Here is a 20,358-nt window from a genome sequence, read left to right as displayed (position 1 = left end):
TCACTTAAAGCACAAGGTCTGTGCAGATTAGTATTCTGTCTTAGTCTTTCCAAAGGGAACATCTGCAGACACACACAGCAGTTGAATTAAAGCATTGCTCAATACTGAATTGTGTTACTAATTCTACTTGCCAGTTTTGGCTTCTTTGAGATGGATGCAAATGCACAGGCAGTTTTAACAACACCACCACCTAGTATATGAGTAGTGAAGACACAAAGCCTTGGTGCCAGAGGGCTGGGGAGAGGTAATGCTATGACAGTGACATGGTGAGGGCACTGGACTACACAGTAACACAGCTGACACACTTGTCAACACACCAGGGCGACCCTGAACCCGCATTTGAGAGGAAACTGGCAGCTCAGTTAACACCCATCATCTGTTATTATTCACTGCACACTCGAGTATCCTGTACTTCACTGCTAATGATCTCTCCTTCCCTGTGTGTGTGGTAGCATCTAGTGCATCATTTATTATACAATATGCATTCGATTAGTTTCAATAGAAGTCTGCAGTATTATTATAACCAATCATACAAGCATGTAGTAGTCTAATAAACTGCTAAAAATAAATTACACGTCGCACTTCTGCCAGACTATATTTTAAAACCGTCAGCTGGCACTAGGATTGAACCGGCGTCAGAAAGACGGAGCAGCCCCGAAGACAAACACATTTAAAACGCATTTCACTATCGGAGCGCTGAACGACTGTCTGAGGAAGAAAACACGCCGGCGGTGTTTGAAATAAGCCGTTCCGCTTTAAATAATAATATGCGAGTGCGCAGGTGCGGCCTGACCGGAAGCTACAAAGGTGACGGCGAGCAGACGGGCGCGGGTGTGGAGTGCGATGGAAGGCGTTTAAAAAAAAAAAAAAAAAAAAAAAAAAATACATAAAAATTATATTAAAGAAAAAAAAATACAAAAATACAACCTGGACGTGAAGCGCTAGTGACTTGTCTGACCGCTGAAACCGGTAAGTCGTTTTGAAGTCGGTTTACAGGTTTTGCGGCCTTGATTTTTACATGCTTTGAGCTCGTTGAACTGCGGACGACAACGGAGTGAGCGGACAGTGATTTTGGTTATTTTCTCCGGCTCGTATTTTTGTCGTGGATACACATTGTGAGTATTGTAATCGGTTTGATTGGCTTTTATATTGCTTTTGATGTGGGAATTCTTCGTGTCGTTCACTCGATAGACCGAGCTGCACTGCATTGTGGGAAGCGGTGTTGAGATGTGTGGATGTCGAGATTAAGTTATTTTGTGAATTAAAATGTGCGGCTTGTGTTCGCCGCTGTTGTGAAGATCCGCAAGTGTCCGGGCATTAGGGCTGCATTGTGAACGCAAACACTTACTCGTGTGTTTCGGCTGGGAAGTGTTCTTTCCACATTGATTTGACTTAAATGATTCATTCAAAGCGCTTGTCACTATTGTTTAGTTTATATATTGTATTATCTGCCCTTGAACTTGAATGTATACGGATTGTAATGGTTTCTTGTTTTTACTGCTGCACTTCTGTAATGTTCAAATTGAGTTCTGTATCGATTGCATGCATGCACTTCTGTAATGCTTTAATTGCTTGCGTAAGCTGTAAGTCCCAGGGCGGCTGCCTAGAAATTATACCCAAATGTAATGGACACTCAGACGTGCGCTGCAGCACTTTGACTGTCTGTTCCTGGTATTGGGCTAGTATTTAGACTACATGTTAAAAGGTGTTACGGGATTTAAAACCGTTTAAATAGCCCTGGGGATCTTATGACTGGAAAGTTTTCTGTGGTCTCATTTCGTGAGGCTTGCAGAGGCACCTTGTTCTCCTAGCCATGAACTGTCAGTTATTCAGTTATTGGGCTTTGTCAATTACGTGTTCTGGCTGAGAGAAGGAGGGGCAACTCCAGTCCTCAGGGCTGCACTGACCTCTGGGGTTTATTACTCCCCAGATGTTTATTACTTAATTGAACTACTTGTCCAATCACCTGTCATTTCCTATATTAACCAGTTGCTAATAGAAAGGTAATTTTAAAGCCAGCCATCAAGGGCTGGAGCTACTGGTTCCCGATCTAGAGAGACTGTTAAAATTTGTAGGCTTGCTCTCCAGGACCAGAGTTGACCAGCCCTGATCTATTGCACAATACAAAGTCCAACAGGGGTGCAGTGTAACAAGCCTACAGTCGGGAGGTGTAAAGTAGGGCATTGGTATTGCGTTTCCTGGCTGTAACCCCTCCCTTCCCCTCCAGTGAGCACGCGATGAACAGCAGTGGCCCAGCATACCCCCTGGCCTCCCTGTACGTGGGGGACCTGCACCCTGATGTCACGGAGGCTATGCTATACCAGAAGTTTTCCCCCGCCGGCCCCATCATGTCCATCCGTGTGTGTCGTGACATAATCACCCGCCGATCCCTCGGATACGCCTACATCAACTTCCAGCAGCCTGCTGACGGTGACCCAGCCTCCTCCTGGGGGTGGGGTGGGAGGGAAGGAAGGAAGAAAGCGAAAGTGGTTGCATCTGTTTTGCAGGAGTAGGAGTGAAGAGATTCAGTGTCCAGGTTTTCTCTCCCTGACTGTTAAGATAAGGCCCCATCTTTAAGAAAGACAAAACTAAAATTAGTTCTTATAGTGTTGGCCCTGCTGTGTGGGGCTGCTCTCAGTCCAGGCCCTAGGCATGCAGTGCTCCTCTTGCTTGCTGTTCTTGCTTCGGCTAGTCCAGGGTGCTGGGAAATCCTCCGTTCTGATCCCTACTTAGCCACTGTCTTGCTGCCTTTAAGATGCTTTAGTGCTCGCAGCTGGGTTAGTACACGAGAGCCTGAGCTGCTGTCCTTGATTAAAATTTTACTGACGCAAATTGCCAATCAGTTATTACCCTATTACTTTTCAGAGGCTTGCACAAATATCCACATGCTATGGTATGCATGTAATGTATTTTAACATCCCAAAACAATGTGTGTTTCCAGTTGGTGAGGAGAAATGCATATTTTTTTTTTATCTATTAAGCGACCATACAGAATCTGTAGTTTCTATAGTAAAGGACCTTTAGTTTACTGAGGTTTATTTATCTTCAGTTTTATTTTAGTTAGAATGCTTACAGGTGTGCTGTCCCATCTATATTGATCTGCTTTGAGATTTGACACTCCTGATAAGTAATTGTGGGTGCCAATGCTGAAACATTGCTCTGCCCTCTCGTTGTCAGCGGAGTGCGCGCTCGATACAATGAATTACGAGGTCATCAAGGGCCGGCCCATCAGGATCATGTGGTCCCAGCGCGACCCGGGGCTGCGCAAGTCCGGCGTGGGCAACATCTTCATCAAGAACATGGACGAGTCAATCGATAACAAGGCTCTGTATGACACCTTCTCTGCCTTTGGCAACATCCTGTCCTGCAAGGTGGGTGGGGCCAGCACACCAATGACACATGCTAAACGCACCCTAAACACACAGATGCGAGATGCATAGAAGAGTGTTAAGTAGCATCCTTTTTCGATGCGGCATCTCCAATCCTTTAGTCTTTCTCTACAGTAAACCGAAGAATACAGTTAAGCTCCGACGGTTTTCAGCCTTGGTGACATTTTACCTTTTTAAGGCAAATGGGGAAATTTAACAGAAGTAGCCCTCCACGTTCCTGAAACCCCCATGTATTTTTCAAACCTTCTAATATTAGTACTGTGAATATACTGTAAAGTAAGTTGGACTGTACTTAAAAGTAGTGTTTTGTAAGTTGTGATGCATAATTTTTCTGCTTTGAAAAATTGTACTTTGAGTAATGCGGTAGTTTCTAACCCTGTGATGGTTTGAATGCTTTAACTGGTGTCTGTTTGCAGGTGGTGTGTGATGAGAACGGCTCTAAAGGCTATGGGTTTGTTCACTTTGAGACCCAGGAGGCTGCCAACCGAGCTATTGAGACCATGAATGGGATGCTGCTCAATGATCGCAAAGTGTGGGTACCAGGGGTGGGGGTGGGGGTGGGGATGGGGATGGGGATGGGGAAGGGGGCCCTAAATTAATGGGTTTACCACTGTTCTCATGATCAGTGATTTTTGGGGGAGGGGATGTCTGGTAGATATTGCATAATATCTGCTGCATCTTTGTAGCCTGGCCGAGGCCAGTCTGTACAGAGTGACTGTAATGGAAAGCTGGCTGAGACCACCTGGTTTGATTTCTGATAAAACTGGTGCTTAGGATTTTGTTTTATTGTCTCAGTTCCCTCTCTCCCTCCCCCCCCCCCCAGTTGTAAGCAGCAGTGGGTAAGATTTAGACTCTGTAAAATAGTTTGTACAGCTGATGCGATGTCAGTGTTTGTCTGGGGGGACTGCTGCAGCTGAAGCTCTCTCGGTTCATTACATTGCAGTCGGCTCAGCTCCTTCATTATTTAAACAGTTATCTGATGTCCATTGTATGAGGAGCTGGTGGGAATATGGAAGAATGCTGCACCGTAGAGTAGCCTTGAAGGGCTTCCTATTGGGTATAGGGCTCTACACATATACTGCTGCAGGAGCAATGCAATAATGTGTATTAAAGTTTACAATAATCACGATGCACTTTTTGCATTTAACGTTTTGTTTTTGCACAGCCTAGAGACAGGTAGAGAATTGGCATCTGGCTTTACAGGCCCAGTGTCCTGTGTCCTGGGAAAATATTGTCAGATGTCCCTGTTTAGGTCAGTGAAAAGTTAGTCTGTTTTCAGGTACATTTTTTTTTTCTTGTTGAAGTAGATCTTTGGCCTCTACCTACTACCTAATGCACAAATATAGATTTCTTGTTTTGTGAAAAGACCCCAGATTACCTTGGAGAACAAAAAAAGTGATTTGTATTTTTGCTTGGTAGTTTAGGTAGATGTGCATTAAGGCCTACATGAGAAAAAGATGACCCCATCCTGCTGAGACAAAGTAGTTGAGCAGCAAAGCCAGATGTTTCCTGCTTCTGTTATCTGAATTTTCATGCATTTTTGAAGTACTTGCTCTTTTTGCACATTTCCTGCATTAAGATGCAAGTATATATTAAAACTGTATTGATGCGAGTAAAATTGTATTGTACGGTTTTGTTTTTGGTCACCAGCAGTTAACATGCTTTAATTTTTTTGCTGCTATTTTCTGGGGTTGGGGGTTTTGGGGCTGCAGCTTTGTTGGCCATTTCAAATCTCGAAAGGAGAGGGAGGCGGAGTTCGGGGCGAAGGCGATGGAATTCACCAACGTGTACATCAAGAACTTTGGGGAGGACTTTGATGACGAGAAACTCAGGGAGATGTTTTCAGAGTACGGTAAGAGAAAAAGTTCAGACTCTATGCACCACACTAACAGACTCGGAGGTACAGTAGTTATTGATTTTTAATGTGCATCAATTGGACACTCCTCTCCTGCAGGGAAGACGCTCAGTGTGCGGGTGATGGTGGACGAGCGAGGCCGGTCTCGGGGCTTCGGTTTTGTGAACTACGAGAACCATGAAGATGCACAGAAGGTCAAGCAGGGGTCACTTGTCACTGATGCATATGGTCGGCAGGGTTTCTCTTGGGGCTTTTGAGTTGAGGGCAAGCTGAGGGGCCTGTTAGCACACTAGGGTAGAAGGCCCTCCTGCGTACGATGTAGCAGTTTTCTTTAGTCTGCCTAGAATAGGGTCTTCAAGATCATCGGGGGCCGGTTGTACTAACGGGATAAGATCTGGGATCACTGGATCCGGATCATGAGAAAGCATTGTACGAAGCAGATCAAGATCTGGCTCTGCTGATCCGATTTTCTGATGCAAATATTAAGCAGCGCGTGCGGTAACTAGCAGTTTCCTATTGACATAAAATGTCTCGTCAGGCTCTGTGCAGCTATTTGAAAGTCTACTGCTCTAATGACTCGATGACAATCATAAACCTTTCAGAAAACTATACTATACTGTGCTATTGCTGATGACTTAATTAAATAAGCTTAGTTTGCTTATCGTTGCCGCTGGATCAAACACGATCATTTGTAGTCTGTCATCAGAAAAGTTATCTGTCAAGGACAGGGCACATGGGATCCGTTAAAACCTCACAAAGTACACAACCTTTGCAGTTTTCTTGCATTGATGTGCGTTTCTTTAACTCATCAACTACAAAAATTATATTAGCCAATCAATTGTATTTATAATGTGCTTTTATCATACCCAATAGTGCTACATGTCAAACAGTCAAAACGGACAAGATCAAATGCTCAACACAGCAGTAGCAACTCGATTATTATAAAAAAAAAAAAAAAACTTGCAACTAAAAGTAAGATCCTTAAAAGCTTTTTTAAAAAGGTGAGTTTTAAGAAATGTCTTAACTATGGAGTGTAGGGGCGCTTCTCATAGCATTGCACAGCCGTGGAGTTGCTACATTAGTTTGCAATGGGGATGCGGGAGAAATAAGAGCTTTTACACAATTTTTTTTACAATGTAAATAAATACAACCCTAATAGCACACAAACTACACCTCACCATAAAGACACAAAAGCAGAATGAACGGTTCAACATTCTATTATTTGAAAGTGCAAATCTTTGTAAATCACAAGTCACATTTTCATTGTTTATCTGTGCTTAAACAGACTTGCCTACATCGATAATGCTACCTACTATTTGCTGAAACCTGCTGGTTGCAAAATATCTCAATGCTAAATGCAGCTTCAAACATTTTGGTATGGCATGACTGCGCTTTGATGTAGGTCCTAAAACAGGATCAGTTATGTCTGTGAGGTTAAATATGCTTCATGCTGTTAATATATTTTCCCGAAAAACCCCTAAAGGCTTTTGCCTGTATTTAAATACCTGCGGTCTGCGTGTTTGACGCCAGCGAACAAGATGGAAGTATACAGAGTTCCTGCATCTTAAAAAGTCGGATCAAGCTTTGATCCTGCTCAAAAGCAGGATCATTTTTGAGCTCCGATCTGAGCTCAAATTGAGCCCTGATCTGTTTAGTACAACACAATTTGAGATGCAGATCAAGATCGGATCCGGGATCAGATCCCGTTAGTACAACCCGCCCAAGGTCTTGATTTGAAGATCACTGATGTTGTGGAACTAGAAGACCCTCAATGTTGCCCCACAAACTTTCACCGAAACCACAATCTTGAGGAATTGAGTTTTCCCCAAGCACAGTGAATGTCGGTGGATTGAATGAGCACGGTGGATCTTGTCGCAGGGCAGAATAATAAAACCTTTCATGTAGAGCTTCTAGGTTCCTGCATTCGTAAACCCAGCTCATGTCATGTGCTCATGTTCAAGGTTTCTCTTTCTCCTCCTCCTCCTCCTTTCCCCCTCTAGGCTGTGGAGGCAATGAACGGGAAGGAGCTGGCCGGGCGGGTGCTCTATGTGGGCCGGGCTCAGAAGCGCATGGAGCGGCAGGGGGAGCTGAAGCGCAAATTTGAACAGATCAAGCAGGAGAGGATCCACCGCTACCAGGTACTGTCTGCCGTGCTGCTTCTGCCCCTGGCTGGCCTGGGTTATGCCCCAGGGCTGTGCTGACCAAACCTGCAAGACCTAAATATGTAATATCCCTAGCATGAGGAGTGTGTCTAGTTTTGTTAATGCTTCCAGTACAAAACTGTACATTTTGTTTGCTTGCATTGTGGAAATCAAAGGTAGCATTTACCATGACTGGTGTCCCTCCTGTTGCTGTTCTCAGGGCGTCAACCTGTATGTGAAGAACCTGGATGATGGGATTGACGATGAGAGGCTGAGGAAGGAGTTCATGCCATACGGCACCATCACCAGCGCCAAGGTGGCAGCTTAACTTCCAGTGTCTGTCACAAAGTTGTGCACTGTGCCCAGTTCAGCACGGTGCATTATAGTAACATGCATACAGTGTAATGTATGACAGTCGTGCTTTCTGAGCCCAGTTCAGTGCGGGGTATTCACCATTTAACTCCTTGAGCAGGAGTCCAATTAATACCCAGTGTGTGTTGACCATTAGAGATGAATGTTGTCCCACGCTGTGTATTAAGGGAAACCTGCTCCCCTCCCCCATGTTTCCCCTGCAGGTGATGACCGATGGCAACAAGAGCAAGGGCTTCGGCTTCGTGTGCTTCTCGTCGCCTGAGGAGGCCACCAAGGCGGTGACTGAGATGAACGGCCGCATTGTGAGCACCAAGCCGCTGTACGTGGCACTGGCACAGAGGAAGGAGGAACGTAAGGCCATCCTCACCAACCAGTACATGCAGCGGCTGGCCAGCGTCCGTGCCATGCCCCCTCCCATCATCGGCTCCTACCAGCAGTCCTCGGGTTACTTCATGCCTGCAGTCCCACAGGTACCCAGCTTTTCCTGGGCGTAGGGCTCTCTGGGCAAACATCCACATACAGTGAGGGAAAAAAGTATTTGATCCCCTGCTGATTTTGTACATTAGCCCACTGACAAAGAAATGATCAGCCTATAATTTTAATGGTAGGTGTATTTTAACAGTGAGAGACCGAATAACAACAACAAAATCCAGAAAAACGCATTTCAAAAAAGTTATAAATTGATTTGCATGTTAATGAGGGAAATAAGTATTTGATCCCCTATCAATCAGCAAGATTTCTGGCTCCCAGGTGTCTTTTATACAGGTAACGAGCTGAGATTAGGAGCACTCCCTTTAAGAGAGTGCTCCTAATCTCAGCTCGTTACCTGTATAAAAGACACCTGTCCACAGAAGCAATCAATCAATCAGATTCCAAACTCTCCACCATGGCCAAGACCAAAGAGCTGTCCAAGGATGTCAGGGACAAGATTGTAGACCTACACAAGGCTGGAATGGGCTACAAGACCATCGCCAAGCAGCTTGGTGAGAAGGTGACAACAGTTGGTGCGATTATTCGCAAATGGAAGAAACACAAAATAACTGTCAGTCTCCCTCGATCTGGGGCTCCATGCAAGATCTCACCTCGTGGAGGTGGAAACATTATGCTTTGGGGGTGTTTTTCTGCTAAGGGGACAGGACAACTGCACCGCATCAAAGGGACGATGGACGGGGCCATGTACCGTCAAATCTTGGGTGAGAACCTCCTTCCCTCAGCCAGGGCATTGAAAATGGGTCGTGGATGGGTATTCCAGCATGACAATGACCCAAAACACACAGCCAAGGCAACAAAGGAGTGGATCAAGAAGAAGCACATTAAGGTCCTGGAGTGGCCTAGCCAGTCTCCAGACCTTAATCCCATAGAAAATCTGTGGAGGGAGCTGAAGGTTCGAGTTGCCAAACGTCAGCCTCGAAACCTTAATGACTTGGAGAGGATCTGCAAAGAGGAGTGGGACAAAATCCCTCCTGAGATGTGTGCAAACCTGGTGGCCAACTACAAGAAACGTCTGACCTCTGTGATTGCCAACAAGGGTTTTGCCACCAAGTACTAAGTCAAAGGGGTCAAATACTTATTTCCCTCATTAACATGCAAATCAATTTATAACTTTTTTGAAATGCGTTTTTCTGGATTTTGTTATTGTTATTCTGTCTCTCACTGTTAAAATACACCTACCATTAAAATTATAGACTGATCATTTCTTTGTCAGTGGGCAAACATACAAAATCAGCAGGGGATCAAATACTTTTTTCCCTCACTGTAAATAAAATCCTTAATAGGTTAATATACATCTATCTCTATATCTATATATATTATTATTTTTTTTTTATAGGAATGGTTAATGTTTAGTATTGTTCCCACAGGCCCAGAGCCGCTCTTTCTATGCCCCCAACACAGTGACCCCGATCCGTGCATCCCCCCGCTGGACCACCCAGCCGCCCAGACCACAGGGTGAGTCCATCTTGGCAGTCTTTTAATGGTGCGGGGGATTGCTCTGGGGACCAAAATGGCGTGTTTCAGATTTGTTAGATTAAAAATCTCTCCACAGCGCCATACCAGGCCCAGCTGATCAGACCCGCCATGCCGCGCCGTCCCTCCACTCCCATCAGCACCATGAGGCAGGCCTCCACACAGGCCCCGCGGGTCCTGACCAGTACTCAAAGGATGGGTACGGTAGCCTGTTATAAACCAAATCGGGCAGGGGGTGGGGGTTCATGTTCCATCATCCTCATGATTAACTTCTTTAACCGTACCGGCCTCCCTCTCACGGGCTGCGTGTTGGCATCGGAGGCGGCTGGAGGGGATGTGTTGGAGTTGCAGCTGATGTAGAACGTTGGGTTTATTTCGTGCCATTGCCCATCTCCGCAGCCAACATCGGCACCCAGACAGCGGGCGGACGAGCTCCCATGGGTGGAGGAGTCATGCGCAGTGTCAACCAGTACAAATACTCAGCTGGGGTCCGGAACGTGCAGCAGGTCCTCTCCCTGCCCGGACAGATCCCTGTGCAGCAGGTAACTCCAGCCATGCTTTCATACCTCTCTGCTTTAAAGGTATAGACCAGCATTTGCAGACCTCAATGTACCAACTACACATTTTATTGCAGACTGAGCAGCTGCAGTCATAACTGCAATCTGGGCAACAGAGGGTTAAATGTTAAGTGAAAACTGAGTATGATAGAATGGATGTATATGGTAGCCTACTTGGGACAAACCTGTTCTGCCCAAAGTTAAGTTGACTTTATAAATGTATGCTGGATGTGTGGAGCTGTACTGTGGCTCAGCTGGTGGTGTTGGGCTGTGTTGATGTGCAGCAGGTGATGGAGTCGGCGGTCCACGTACGAGGACAGGAGCCCCTCACTGCTTCCATGTTAGCCTCCGCCCCCATGATGGAGCAGAAACAGCTGCTGGGTAAGATTCGAGCCATTTCCATGGTCTGTGCATCCGTCTGTCTGTCAGTCTGGGGTGTGCTCCTGGCTGGGCTGTCCGTCCCGCTCTGATGTTCCTGTGCCGTTGCAGGCGAGCGTCTGTACCCACTGATCCAGGCCATGCACCCTGCGCTGGCCGGCAAGATCACTGGCATGCTGCTGGAGATCGACAACTCGGAGCTGCTGCACATGCTGGAGTCCCCCGAGTCCCTGCACTCCAAGGTACACTGCTGTGGGGACCAGTGCTTAAGTCTTATGGCCTATAGCATTTTGGGTAATACAGTATTACCTTGTAAGGTTCCCTGCTTAGACTAAATCCTTATGGGGCAAGGGTGGGGCGTGGGCTGCTAATGACGTGGTGTGGTGTGGTGGTGGGGGTTGGGTGGGATTGGGGAATGTTGCGGAGTCCTGATTTTCCCAGGGACCCACCTGTGTGGTGCTCCTCTCCTCCCGGTACAGGTGGATGAGGCAGTGGCCGTGCTGCAGGCTCACCAGGCTAAAGAGGTCTCCCCCAAGAAGTGATAAGTGCCCCCTCAGGTAACTCCTGCTCCCTAGGCAGCACTGATGGAGAGTCTTGAGTTTGCTAGAGAGGACAGCTGATGCAGGCTGTGAAGTGCCCAAAACTGTGAGAAACTTAGACAAGGTAAAGAGTGACAGATGCATGCTCTGAACTGTGCTCGGGGTGTGTGCTGTCTGCTGCAGCACAGCAGTAGAAAAACATGTTAATTTTAACCCGGACTGCACATTTAGCTCCCAGCTAGAAATGCTGCACATTAACATTGCATTTAGCTGAAACTGGTTGATTTTTAACATCAGTGAACCAAGTTGGATTTTAATGTTTGCTCAAATTCAACCTGCTTGTGTTTGGTCTGATGCTCGCTCTGGGAATGGAGGAATGTGATGATTTGTTTTGCAGCGCCGGGCCCTGCTGCTATGGAGAAAGAGGCTTCATTGAAGAAGGAAAATAAAAATGAAAAAAAAATGAAAAAAAATAGTAAAATTTAAAAATATAAAATAAAAAAGGAAACTAGTCTTGCAAACCGCATTTGTTTAGGAAATGAGAAACCTGGCGAAGTGTGTTGGTCGGATGCAGAAAGTTTAATGAGCCAGTATAGGCCGTTTGTAAGTGAAGATTTTTTTTTTTTTTTTTTTTCAAACTTTTGTTACCAAATATTATATATTCAGAACCTTGTAGTTTAAATTTGTCTTTTTCTTTGTGCATTAAATAAAAACCTTAAGTGGATCTGGTTTATGGGTATTTATTACCGTCTTGTGATCTCAAATCTTGCTGTTTTTATGCCCGTGTGGTTTGTAACCGACCCTTGATCGAGGACTGCTTGTGTGTTCAGTGGGAGGGGAGAGGAGCAAACTGCTGTGCTGGGCTTATTTACACAGCCGATTGCCCGTTATTGATAGTGACGACACTTTCTATTGTGGCCTCCCAGCTGTGCTGAAGACAAGCTTGTGTCGTGCTGTCCTGTGATGGGTGTACAGAGGGACCTTACTGTTGGGTTGGAGGGAAAGGGGGACCATTGCCCACATTCTGGAACCCTGTGGTTCTCGAGAGCTCCATCCCGCTCTGTTGGGTCATATTCTCCAGGCCTGAAGAGTCAAAGTGCTTTGCATGCGTGTCATTTTACAACAGGGTTGGGCGGGGCTGGCAAGGCCTGCGCTTACTGCCTCTGCTGGGTGAGACTGACATTGGCTGCTGCGAACCGACCCACCAACCCACCCCAAAACACTTTTGCAGGTTCATATCTAAACTCTATTCAACACAGGAAAGCACTTAAATATACTTCCAGGGCACAGCCTGAGTGACAAACGGTGCAAAATATGATGTGTTAAAGGTTGTGTTGGGTGGCGTGAGAAATGAATCCAATTGTACATTCATAATCTGGTCTATGATGTGTATTCTAGCAGTGCTGCTGCCACTGTGAAGTGCATTAGGGAGCATTTTAAAATCTGAAATCTGGACAGGCTCACCTGTGCTTTTAGCAACCTCGGTCTCCGTGAGTTCAGTATGTGGGTGGGTGCTGATCAAAGGGGGCCTGAAGTAGGGAAGGCACATGCTTGTGGGTGGAGGGAAGCGGGGCCTGGTGACAGACTTCAGTGTCCAATGCAGAGAAACTGAGCCTTCGATCATGATCTGGAGCCCTGACACCAGGTACCAAATCAATCTTTTTTCAAACATCATACAGCAGGGATGTAGCTTTTAATAGAAAAGTGAGCCCTTTTATTGTAAACCATCAAGTTATCACCACTCCTATCAGTCAAGCATGCACAATGTCACTGAACAGAAACTACACCTACAAAATAAGACCCCCCTGTCCCTTCGATAGCTCACACATACATTATTTTATAACACACTGGTTCCCTTCCAAGGCAAACTAAGCTTGTTCAAGGTTTTAAAGCAGCTACACAGTATGTAAGCTTTCACTCGCACTCCAGATGGGAAACGACCCCCCACCAGGCTGACCGGCCTTCTCCTAGAACTTTGCCCCAATATGCAATCCTCACCCCTGGTTTAAATTAACTTAATTACTACATTCTAAGAAAGGTCGAGCTGAAGTCTGGCTTCAGTGACGGGTGCAGATGACACCTCTAATCTAGCGCAGATCCAATTGTTGTGGAAAGCCTTCAATCAATCAGCCATGTGACAGAACTGTTTAATGCCTGTGAATGAGATGATGGATTCCTCAATCCCTGCCCCCACCCCCTGTCTGGAGTGAGTGAGTGTGTGTGTGTGTATTTTTTTTTTTTTTTTTTTTTTTAGACTAACAGTCTTTAAGGCTGGAGGAGCCGGGCAGTGCCTGTCGGGCAGCCCGCTGCCGTGCGGTCACTGCCCCTTCTTCACCCGCTGCAGCTCCTGCTGCAGTTTCTGAGCAGCTGTGTTCTGGGGCTCGATCTTCAGCAGGGTGTTGATATCAGCAGCGCAGGCCTTGTACTCCTTGGAGAAGAAGGGGAGGAGACACCAGTCAGTGACGAGACCGTAAAGGAATAGTCTTTAACATGACGCAAGGAAAGGAAAGGTTGAGATTTTAAAACATACTGATCACACAACCTGATCCTCAACAGAGCGGAGGGATTTCCAGTCATTTTAAAACTGGACTGAAAGACAAATCTACACAATGTGTATACCCCAGCTAACACACAACGTTGTGGCAACATTGTTAGCAGGGACTCTGCTGCAGGATTCATACTCACAGACTGGCGACAGTGCCCTCACCTTCAGTTCCTTGCGGGCCTGTGCTCGCCTGTATAGCGCCTTGATGTTGCTGGGGTCGAGCCTCAGCGCCTCCTCGCAGTCCCGCACGGCCTCTCTGTACATCTTCAGAGACAGGTAGCACAGAGCCCTGCGCAGCACAAACCAGCAGCCCCGTCAGTTCATCACACACGGGCCCGAGCTTTCAGGTCACTCTTCGCCACAAACATGATTATTCTTCTAATAATGTGTCTGTTAGCAGAGGCTCTTAGGCTGCCTTACAGCTGCCATTTTGAAATAGGGATATTTAGTGAGAAATCTGAAAATCAGAATATGTGGCATTCTGTACAGTACTAGCGAACAGATTTTCATATATTTCATAATTCATTAGTAGTAGCCTATTAATTACCCCAGGATACTGATGATAACGATATAAAATAATCATATTTGTTTAAACATCAAGTATGCACCTATAGGCTATACTCGCCGTGTGGACATACAATTCGTAATTCGATACGTTTCAAATTGAAACTAATGATAAAAACCATACCATAAAACAGAATACTCCGACTCCTACCTGTTGGTGTAGGTGGTGACCTCGCTGGCATTGAGATTGAGGCTCTCGCTGTATTTCTCCGCGGCTCTCCTGTGTTCCCCCTTCTTCACCAGCGTGTTGCCTTCCTCCTTCAGCAACTGGGCGCGCTTCACGGCCTCGGCGCCTGTGGGGACACCACACACCTCAGACTCCCAGCATGCTGCCGCCCCGGCCGTGTGCCTCCCTGTCCCCTTACTCCCCAAGAGGCAACTTGTCTTTAGGTTTGTAAGCTAACAAGTAAGCATCCGATGTGCACGATGTTCTCACATGTGCTGCAGCTAGTTTCTGTTCAGTTTCTACACAACTGGAAAGCCAGATTGCAACCCCTGCGTTATTTTAGTTTTTTTCCCTCTCACCTGTGTCGGCGGCACCATTCTGCTGCGGTGTTGGGACAGCTTTGATGGTGGTAGTGGACTGTGCCAGTCTCTCGCGGACCTCCAGCGGGACTGGGGGGATTGGGGGCAGCTTCTCCCGCCAGCACGGCCCGTCCTGCTCCGATAGGGCCTTCGTCATCCTGCCCAGCAGAAACACACGACTTGTCAGTTTTGCACAACGTAAGTTTAGGTGCTTCTTCCGTAGAAACCCATTTGCTTTTGTGTGCCTTGCGCTCATACCTGTTAGTGCCGTCGTGGGCCGCAGGGATCCCGCAGTCGACCTGCAGGACGGTCTTGTAATCCACGTAGGCCAGCCTGTATCTCTCCAGTGCCTCGTACGCCGCGGCCCGCCTCAGCAGCGGCTTCACTCCGAACGGAGAGAGGTCCAGAGAGCTGAGGGCACAGACAGGGGGAGCAAAGGATGAGACAGGTATCAGGAGAGGTTGCACAGACAGCGACAGAACAAGAGGAACAGAAAGCTGGGCAGAACAGGGCGCCGGTGCTCAGGTCTGGGGCATCGTACTCACACACTGCAGTCCTTCACGCACTCCGCACAGTTCCCATCCTTCAGGTAACTGGCTGCGCGGTTGGAGTACAGGATACTCAGCTCCTCTGGATTCTTCTTACCTACAAGCAGGGTTGCACAATTACAATTATGATTCATTTATTAGCAGACATATATACATACATACACACAAACACACATAATGTATAACCAGTTATTTAATTCTTTTTAGCTTTCAATAACTTACTGCGGTTTCTTCAATGTCTACTTAATTTCTACCTTTTTCTTGTAAGTAATGGACGCCTGCTTTACACTGACTGCAACCCGAGGCCAGTGCAAAGCATGACCAGAGATGACTGACAACCCGTCTGTGAACAGGGCCGTGTGCGTTAATACTGAACACCCAGCTGTTCCTGGCTCTCTAGCGGTCCTCCATGCTGTACCCGATGCCTGTCGCAGTGCTGTACTTCTAGAAACCTCCGCCGTGAATAATCACACACAAAACATGACGTAAAGCGGCGTGGTCCCGTTTGCACACGGGCTGTGCGACACAGGAAGGCAACTTTACCGGACTTTTCGTGCAGTTTGATGGCCTGGGAGTAGAGCAAGACGGCCTCCCCGTACTGGCCGCTCTTGAAGCGCTCGTTGCCGGCTTGTTTCAGCTGGGCCACCGACTGAGCCGGGCGTCCCTTCGGGGGCATCTCTGCGCCTCGTATGTCGTATTTGTATCGGCTGCATCGTGGGCATAATTAAAAGGAAAGGTTGCGTGTGTGGTTAAAACGCCGGTAGAAGTTTCAACGCCTTAAACAAAGACAGCGGTGCTTTACAAATATAAGTGAACACACACATACCGGTGACTGTTGTCCGATGACGACTGATAACCCCTGTGTTACAGCAGCTACAATGGCCGGCTCAGCTCGCTCGTCACGCCGGTTTCTCCGGTACGGGGACAGGAGCCGGCTGGTCCCGGGAGGGGGCTGGCCTGTTTTCAGAGGGTGTAGGATTACAGTTTCGTTTCCTTAGTTTGGATTTCCGCCGTTTCAATTCACAGGCAACCAAAAACCAAGCAGCTCCCCTCTCTGCCGCGCCCCCCAGCGGCCGTGCTGGGAAGCGCGCCTCCCTGCGCGGTTCAGGTTATTAGTCACACGACCCGGTCTGCTAATTCTGTTCAATTCACAAAGCTTTATTGACAGGACTAATTAACACCAGCACTGGCCCGGCATCGGCACACGGGCCCAGTGCTCAGGATCAGGGCAATGGGAACTATACATACGGAAAGTAGGCTTTTAACATTAGCAGACATATTGTATAAATACACAGTGTCACTTTTTAATGATTTTCTATAATGTAGCTTTTCATGACTAGAATTTAAAGTCTCTAAATGTAGGCTACTTTGTAACTACATTTTGTATACCATAATTGAATATACCTTGATTCTTTACCTCTCCTCCCTCTCTTAAAAGATACATGTTTTGTTTGTGTTCTTTCTAACCTAGCCAAATCAATAATCTGGTGAATACAAATCATATGTAACCTTGTGTATGTGGCAGAGTCAGTATAGATGTTTTCTATATCTTCAACTGAGGTCTGCGGGAGTATAGTAATCTGTGTTTTGTCACATACAGAAAATAATACAGTATTGTATTATATTTCTTAGCAGACGCTCTTATCCAGGGCGATTTACAATTGGTATAATATAGCACATCATTTTTACATACAATTACGCATACAGCTGGGTTTTTACTGGAGCAATCTGCACCTGGGACTGCACCCACGATCCTCCACTCAGGAGTCCTGAGACCTAACCACTACTCCACACTTTATTATGATGTTATTATTATTTAAATTAAGACTGCTGTACTGGCCAGTATACTACTACTACTAATAATAATATAATGAAGCGTGCTGCAATAAATATACAAACTTCATTTTTTTACATAGAGGTATAATACTGACCTCTTTTGACGTGAAAATCACAATAGAATGGAATTCAAATTAATATGATTCGACTGCTTTGCCTCGCAGGCACTCTGAAATGAATGTGCCTCTTCGGCTACCATACAAGCTCCGCATTGTTTCTACCCGGTACTGAGGGATGGTTTGTCCCTCGCCAGTGCCTGTAGTTCAGTCTGCGGTTTGAGTGTGTGCAAGTGAAGGTCGTGTCTTTCTCAGGTAAGTGCTCTAAAAATACAAAGGGGACAACAATTCCGATTTCATACTCGTACAATTACACAATACTGAAGTGAGTAAAGAGCTAAAACACAAAAACATAGATATAATTATTAATAGAAGCAGTCGAAGCCGGGTATTTGTGTTTCACCGGGCCTGACTAGGTCACTACCCTGCTCTCGCCGTGGCTGATGTCCGCATCCACACTTCTGCACAGTGCGCGGGTTTCTTATGCGTTGACTGATGTTAAATATCTGTTGTTTCACAAGTGAAAGTGAAATATAACTGCGGCAGCTCGACTGAAAGCTTCCTTCCTCCCGAGCCGTCAGCAATTCCGCAGTCGGTCACTTATTTTATCACGGAAACGGTTGAACTTGTCGCCTTTTCTCCAGGTTTTGTTTATACGATGCTAGTTGGTCAATTATTTATCGGTCCTTGTGTATTTTTGCACGGAACCGGGTCTAGTTCTAGTTCTGCACGTATTGAGTCATCCCGGGGTGTCGGGGGTTGTGGAGAAATGTACATTTGTATTTGCTTTAGTGAGCGCTGTATGCAGGGAGTCTTTACAGGCCAGCACTCGTCAAACCCGTTGCCTCTCCGCTGCTCGGAGTGACATTGTTCCCATTGTAAAGGTGACTTTAAGCTGCGTTGTGTCCGGGAGCAGGGTTAGCCACTTCGGTTTCAAAACCTTAGCTAGACTAATGGACACATTTAGGAACACATGAGTATAAGATTTCACTTGATAAACTGTAAGTCACTTAAAATCCTCCCTGATTCTTATTGGAAATGAATGCAAGCTCGTTAATTCTGAAGGGGTGCAGGTGAAAATTGCCACTGTGTAATTTAAAAAGCCTTTTTATTATTTATTGGCATACGCCCTTATCCAAGGCTACTTAGTTTACACAAGCATTACAAAAGTGTAATGATACAAATTTCAACTTAAGCATCACAAAACTGTAATAGTATAATCAATGCAAAGTGCAATAGTACAATTCATATAAAATACAAAATATGCATTCTAATGTGTATACAGATGCACTTTATCTTGTCTTTAATACCTCACTATTATACTGAAGATTTAATCAATCAAACCTGTAGTGCTACTCTTGGTAAACTAGGTCTGGCTACTGTGCTAGGCCACGCTGAACTGTTCTGCTCTGTCTCCCCAGTTCATCCGCCATGTCGTCTGGAACCCTGGCCAAGCCCATCATGCGGGGCATGCTAGCCAAGCGCCTGCGCATCCACCTGCCCATCGCTTTAGGCCTGTCGATCTTCGTCGGAGCCATGGTCAAGGTGAGGAGATGAGGGGGCAGCTTGTGGGACCTCCTGGGAGCACAGAAAAGCCTTGCTTCTGTCTAATCTAAGAATCTAGTCCACTGCGGTCATTAATCCAGACCAGAAGGAGATCAGTAGCTACATGCATAAAGACACTTAAAGAATATCTGGAGTATTTCAAACCAAACATTATCTACTTCTTGATATAAAAAAATAAAACGCAACACATGATATACTGCAGTGGTTCTCAATCCTGGTCCTGGAGGACCCCGTACTCCACTGGTTTCTGTTCCAACCAAGCTCTCAATTACTTAAATGAATAATTTCCTAAATCGGGGTATTTTAATTATTTTAAACAGTAGGGGTTTTAAGTTTAGTATAGCATTGTATAAATAACTTCTTCAAATCTAAGCAAATTGTTACGTCAATTAACATTCAATTGAGGAATTGAGAGCTCGTTTGGAATAAATACCAGCAGGGTTTGGGGTCCTCCAGGTCCAGGGTTGGGAACCGCTGATATACTGTTCATGAGTTACAAGAATATATAAAGTTTTTCTCTTCGCATAAATAAGGTGATCATATTAGGCCGAGGCAGAAAGCTAGTTCACACAGGTGATCGTAGTGAAGTGGCTGAAATCTCTATTGTTTATTCCTAGAAGGTTGTGACCCATAAGGCTAAGTGTCCAGTTTGTTCGTCTGTCTCTCCCCAGTTCACAGTCACAGAGCCCAGGAAAAGGTCCTACGCAGAGTTCTACAAGAATTACGATGCCATGAAGGAATTCGAAGCGATGAGGGAGGCTGGCGTGTTTCAGAGTGTCGGGCCCAAAGGCAAATGAGCTGAAGTGAGTGTTTGTGTTAGAGATGCAGTGTCTCAAAACAAGGGTGGTGGTCTTTCCATTCCATCCAATCTCTCGATTAGACTAATCAACATACACTACAATATAATGGTATACAGATCTGTATAGCGGTTTCACTCTGATTCCATCTTCCATACAGAGGGAGCTGGTTAATATTTACCCTCTATGCCATCTGGCCCTGGTTATGTTCCTGTGAGACACGAACAAGGGCAGAAATATGGGGGGGGGTGTTCCTTGACCCCTTTACTAAAGAGACCTGTAAAACATGGCCTGGGGGTCTCGCGGACCAGGGCCGGACCACTGCTGTGCTGCATGACCTGTAGGCTGTGGCAGTGTTTTTGTAACTTCTCTCATAGACCCAGTCTGTGTAATAAACGGGAGATTTACAGCCAGAGTACGACGGGGCTGGTGCTGTGCAGCATGTTAATCCCTGTTCCCTCCTCTCTCAGGGGACGCTGTCATTCCTGGTCTGACTTTCCTGCACTTTGCTGATGTGATGATGCATTGAAGACGGTGGAGCTTGATTTTCTGCGTGTGCTCTTATAAAAATGTAATAAACCATTTCCTCACTGAACATACCTGTGTAGTGTGTTGTATTGTGTGCTAACCACCGAGGGCTCTGCCTGGAAACTGATCACCTGTTTTGCAGCTGCACTGACTGGCAGGAACAGGAACTCCAGTTTGTGAGAACATTTCGTGAGAAC

General features: G+C 46.1%; 3 protein-coding genes across 7 annotated transcripts; 2 read left to right on the top strand and 1 right to left on the bottom strand.

Annotated features, from left to right (window-relative positions):
• Nucleotides 1-236: 236 nt before the first annotated feature.
• On the top strand, nucleotides 237-11,920 carry pabpc1l (poly(A) binding protein, cytoplasmic 1-like). 5 transcript variants are annotated; one of them, XM_066702061.1, is made up of 17 exons: nucleotides 237-969; nucleotides 2,228-2,430; nucleotides 3,178-3,371; nucleotides 3,806-3,921; nucleotides 4,555-4,641; nucleotides 5,102-5,241; nucleotides 5,344-5,438; nucleotides 7,245-7,382; nucleotides 7,606-7,701; nucleotides 7,961-8,227; nucleotides 9,617-9,704; nucleotides 9,802-9,921; nucleotides 10,122-10,264; nucleotides 10,564-10,660; nucleotides 10,769-10,899; nucleotides 11,137-11,214; nucleotides 11,594-11,920. In XM_066702061.1, the coding sequence occupies exons 2-16, from the start codon at nucleotides 2,238-2,240 to the stop codon at nucleotides 11,197-11,199; spliced, it is 1,968 nt and encodes a 655-aa protein (XP_066558158.1). In that variant the 5' UTR covers nucleotides 237-969; nucleotides 2,228-2,237; the 3' UTR covers nucleotides 11,200-11,214; nucleotides 11,594-11,920. The 5 variants fall into 5 exon arrangements, with proteins under 5 accessions (XP_066558158.1, XP_066558156.1, XP_066558161.1 ...); XM_066702059.1 differs by having other exon boundaries at nucleotides 7,606-7,704; XM_066702060.1 differs by lacking the exon at nucleotides 237-969 and adding an exon at nucleotides 978-1,115 and having other exon boundaries at nucleotides 7,606-7,704.
• Nucleotides 11,921-12,872: 952 nt separating this feature from the next.
• On the bottom strand, nucleotides 12,873-16,431 carry tomm34 (translocase of outer mitochondrial membrane 34). The gene is made up of 8 exons (XM_066702065.1): nucleotides 16,205-16,431; nucleotides 15,922-16,085; nucleotides 15,376-15,475; nucleotides 15,089-15,241; nucleotides 14,831-14,988; nucleotides 14,457-14,598; nucleotides 13,904-14,030; nucleotides 12,873-13,624 (listed from the first exon to the last, which is right to left on the bottom strand). The coding sequence occupies exons 2-8, from the start codon at nucleotides 16,052-16,054 to the stop codon at nucleotides 13,514-13,516; spliced, it is 924 nt and encodes a 307-aa protein (XP_066558162.1). The 5' UTR covers nucleotides 16,055-16,085; nucleotides 16,205-16,431; the 3' UTR covers nucleotides 12,873-13,513.
• A 936-nt stretch (nucleotides 16,432-17,367) lies between these two features.
• On the top strand, nucleotides 17,368-20,228 carry cox6c (cytochrome c oxidase subunit 6C). The gene is made up of 4 exons (XM_066702068.1): nucleotides 17,368-17,525; nucleotides 18,692-18,815; nucleotides 19,508-19,639; nucleotides 20,104-20,228. The coding sequence occupies exons 2-3, from the start codon at nucleotides 18,702-18,704 to the stop codon at nucleotides 19,631-19,633; spliced, it is 240 nt and encodes a 79-aa protein (XP_066558165.1). The 5' UTR covers nucleotides 17,368-17,525; nucleotides 18,692-18,701; the 3' UTR covers nucleotides 19,634-19,639; nucleotides 20,104-20,228.
• Nucleotides 20,229-20,358: the final 130 nt, after the last annotated feature.

The sequence above is a fragment of the Amia ocellicauda genome, chromosome 4 (genome assembly GCF_036373705.1).
Source record: "Amia ocellicauda isolate fAmiCal2 chromosome 4, fAmiCal2.hap1, whole genome shotgun sequence".
Taxonomy (NCBI): Eukaryota; Metazoa; Chordata; class Actinopteri; order Amiiformes; family Amiidae; genus Amia; species Amia ocellicauda.
This window is presented reverse-complemented; position numbering and strand designations above follow the sequence as displayed.

What these genes read in the sequence shown, in the direction of transcription:
- cox6c (XM_066702068.1), top strand. Translation starts at nt 18,702, where the DNA reads ATGTCGTCTGGAACCCTGGCCAAGCCCATCATGCGGGGCATGCTAGCC. An exon ending in TCGTCGGAGCCATGGTCAAG is followed by an intron (nt 18,816 to 19,507) that starts GTGAGGAGATGA and finishes GTCTCTCCCCAG; the next exon opens with TTCACAGTCACAGAGCCCAG.
- pabpc1l (XM_066702059.1), top strand. Translation starts at nt 2,238, where the DNA reads ATGAACAGCAGTGGCCCAGCATACCCCCTGGCCTCCCTGTACGTGGGG. An exon ending in GCAACATCCTGTCCTGCAAG is followed by an intron (nt 3,372 to 3,805) that starts GTGGGTGGGGCC and finishes GTCTGTTTGCAG; the next exon opens with GTGGTGTGTGATGAGAACGG. An exon ending in GACCAGTACTCAAAGGATGG is followed by an intron (nt 9,922 to 10,121) that starts GTACGGTAGCCT and finishes CCATCTCCGCAG; the next exon opens with CCAACATCGGCACCCAGACA.
- tomm34 (XM_066702065.1), bottom strand. Translation starts at nt 16,054, where the DNA reads ATGCCCCCGAAGGGACGCCCGGCTCAGTCGGTGGCCCAGCTGAAACAA. An exon ending in TGCGTGAAGGACTGCAGTGT is followed by an intron (nt 15,242 to 15,375) that starts GTGAGTACGATG and finishes CTGTGCCCTCAG; the next exon opens with CTCTCTGGACCTCTCTCCGT. An exon ending in GAATGGTGCCGCCGACACAG is followed by an intron (nt 14,599 to 14,830) that starts GTGAGAGGGAAA and finishes GTGTCCCCACAG; the next exon opens with GCGCCGAGGCCGTGAAGCGC.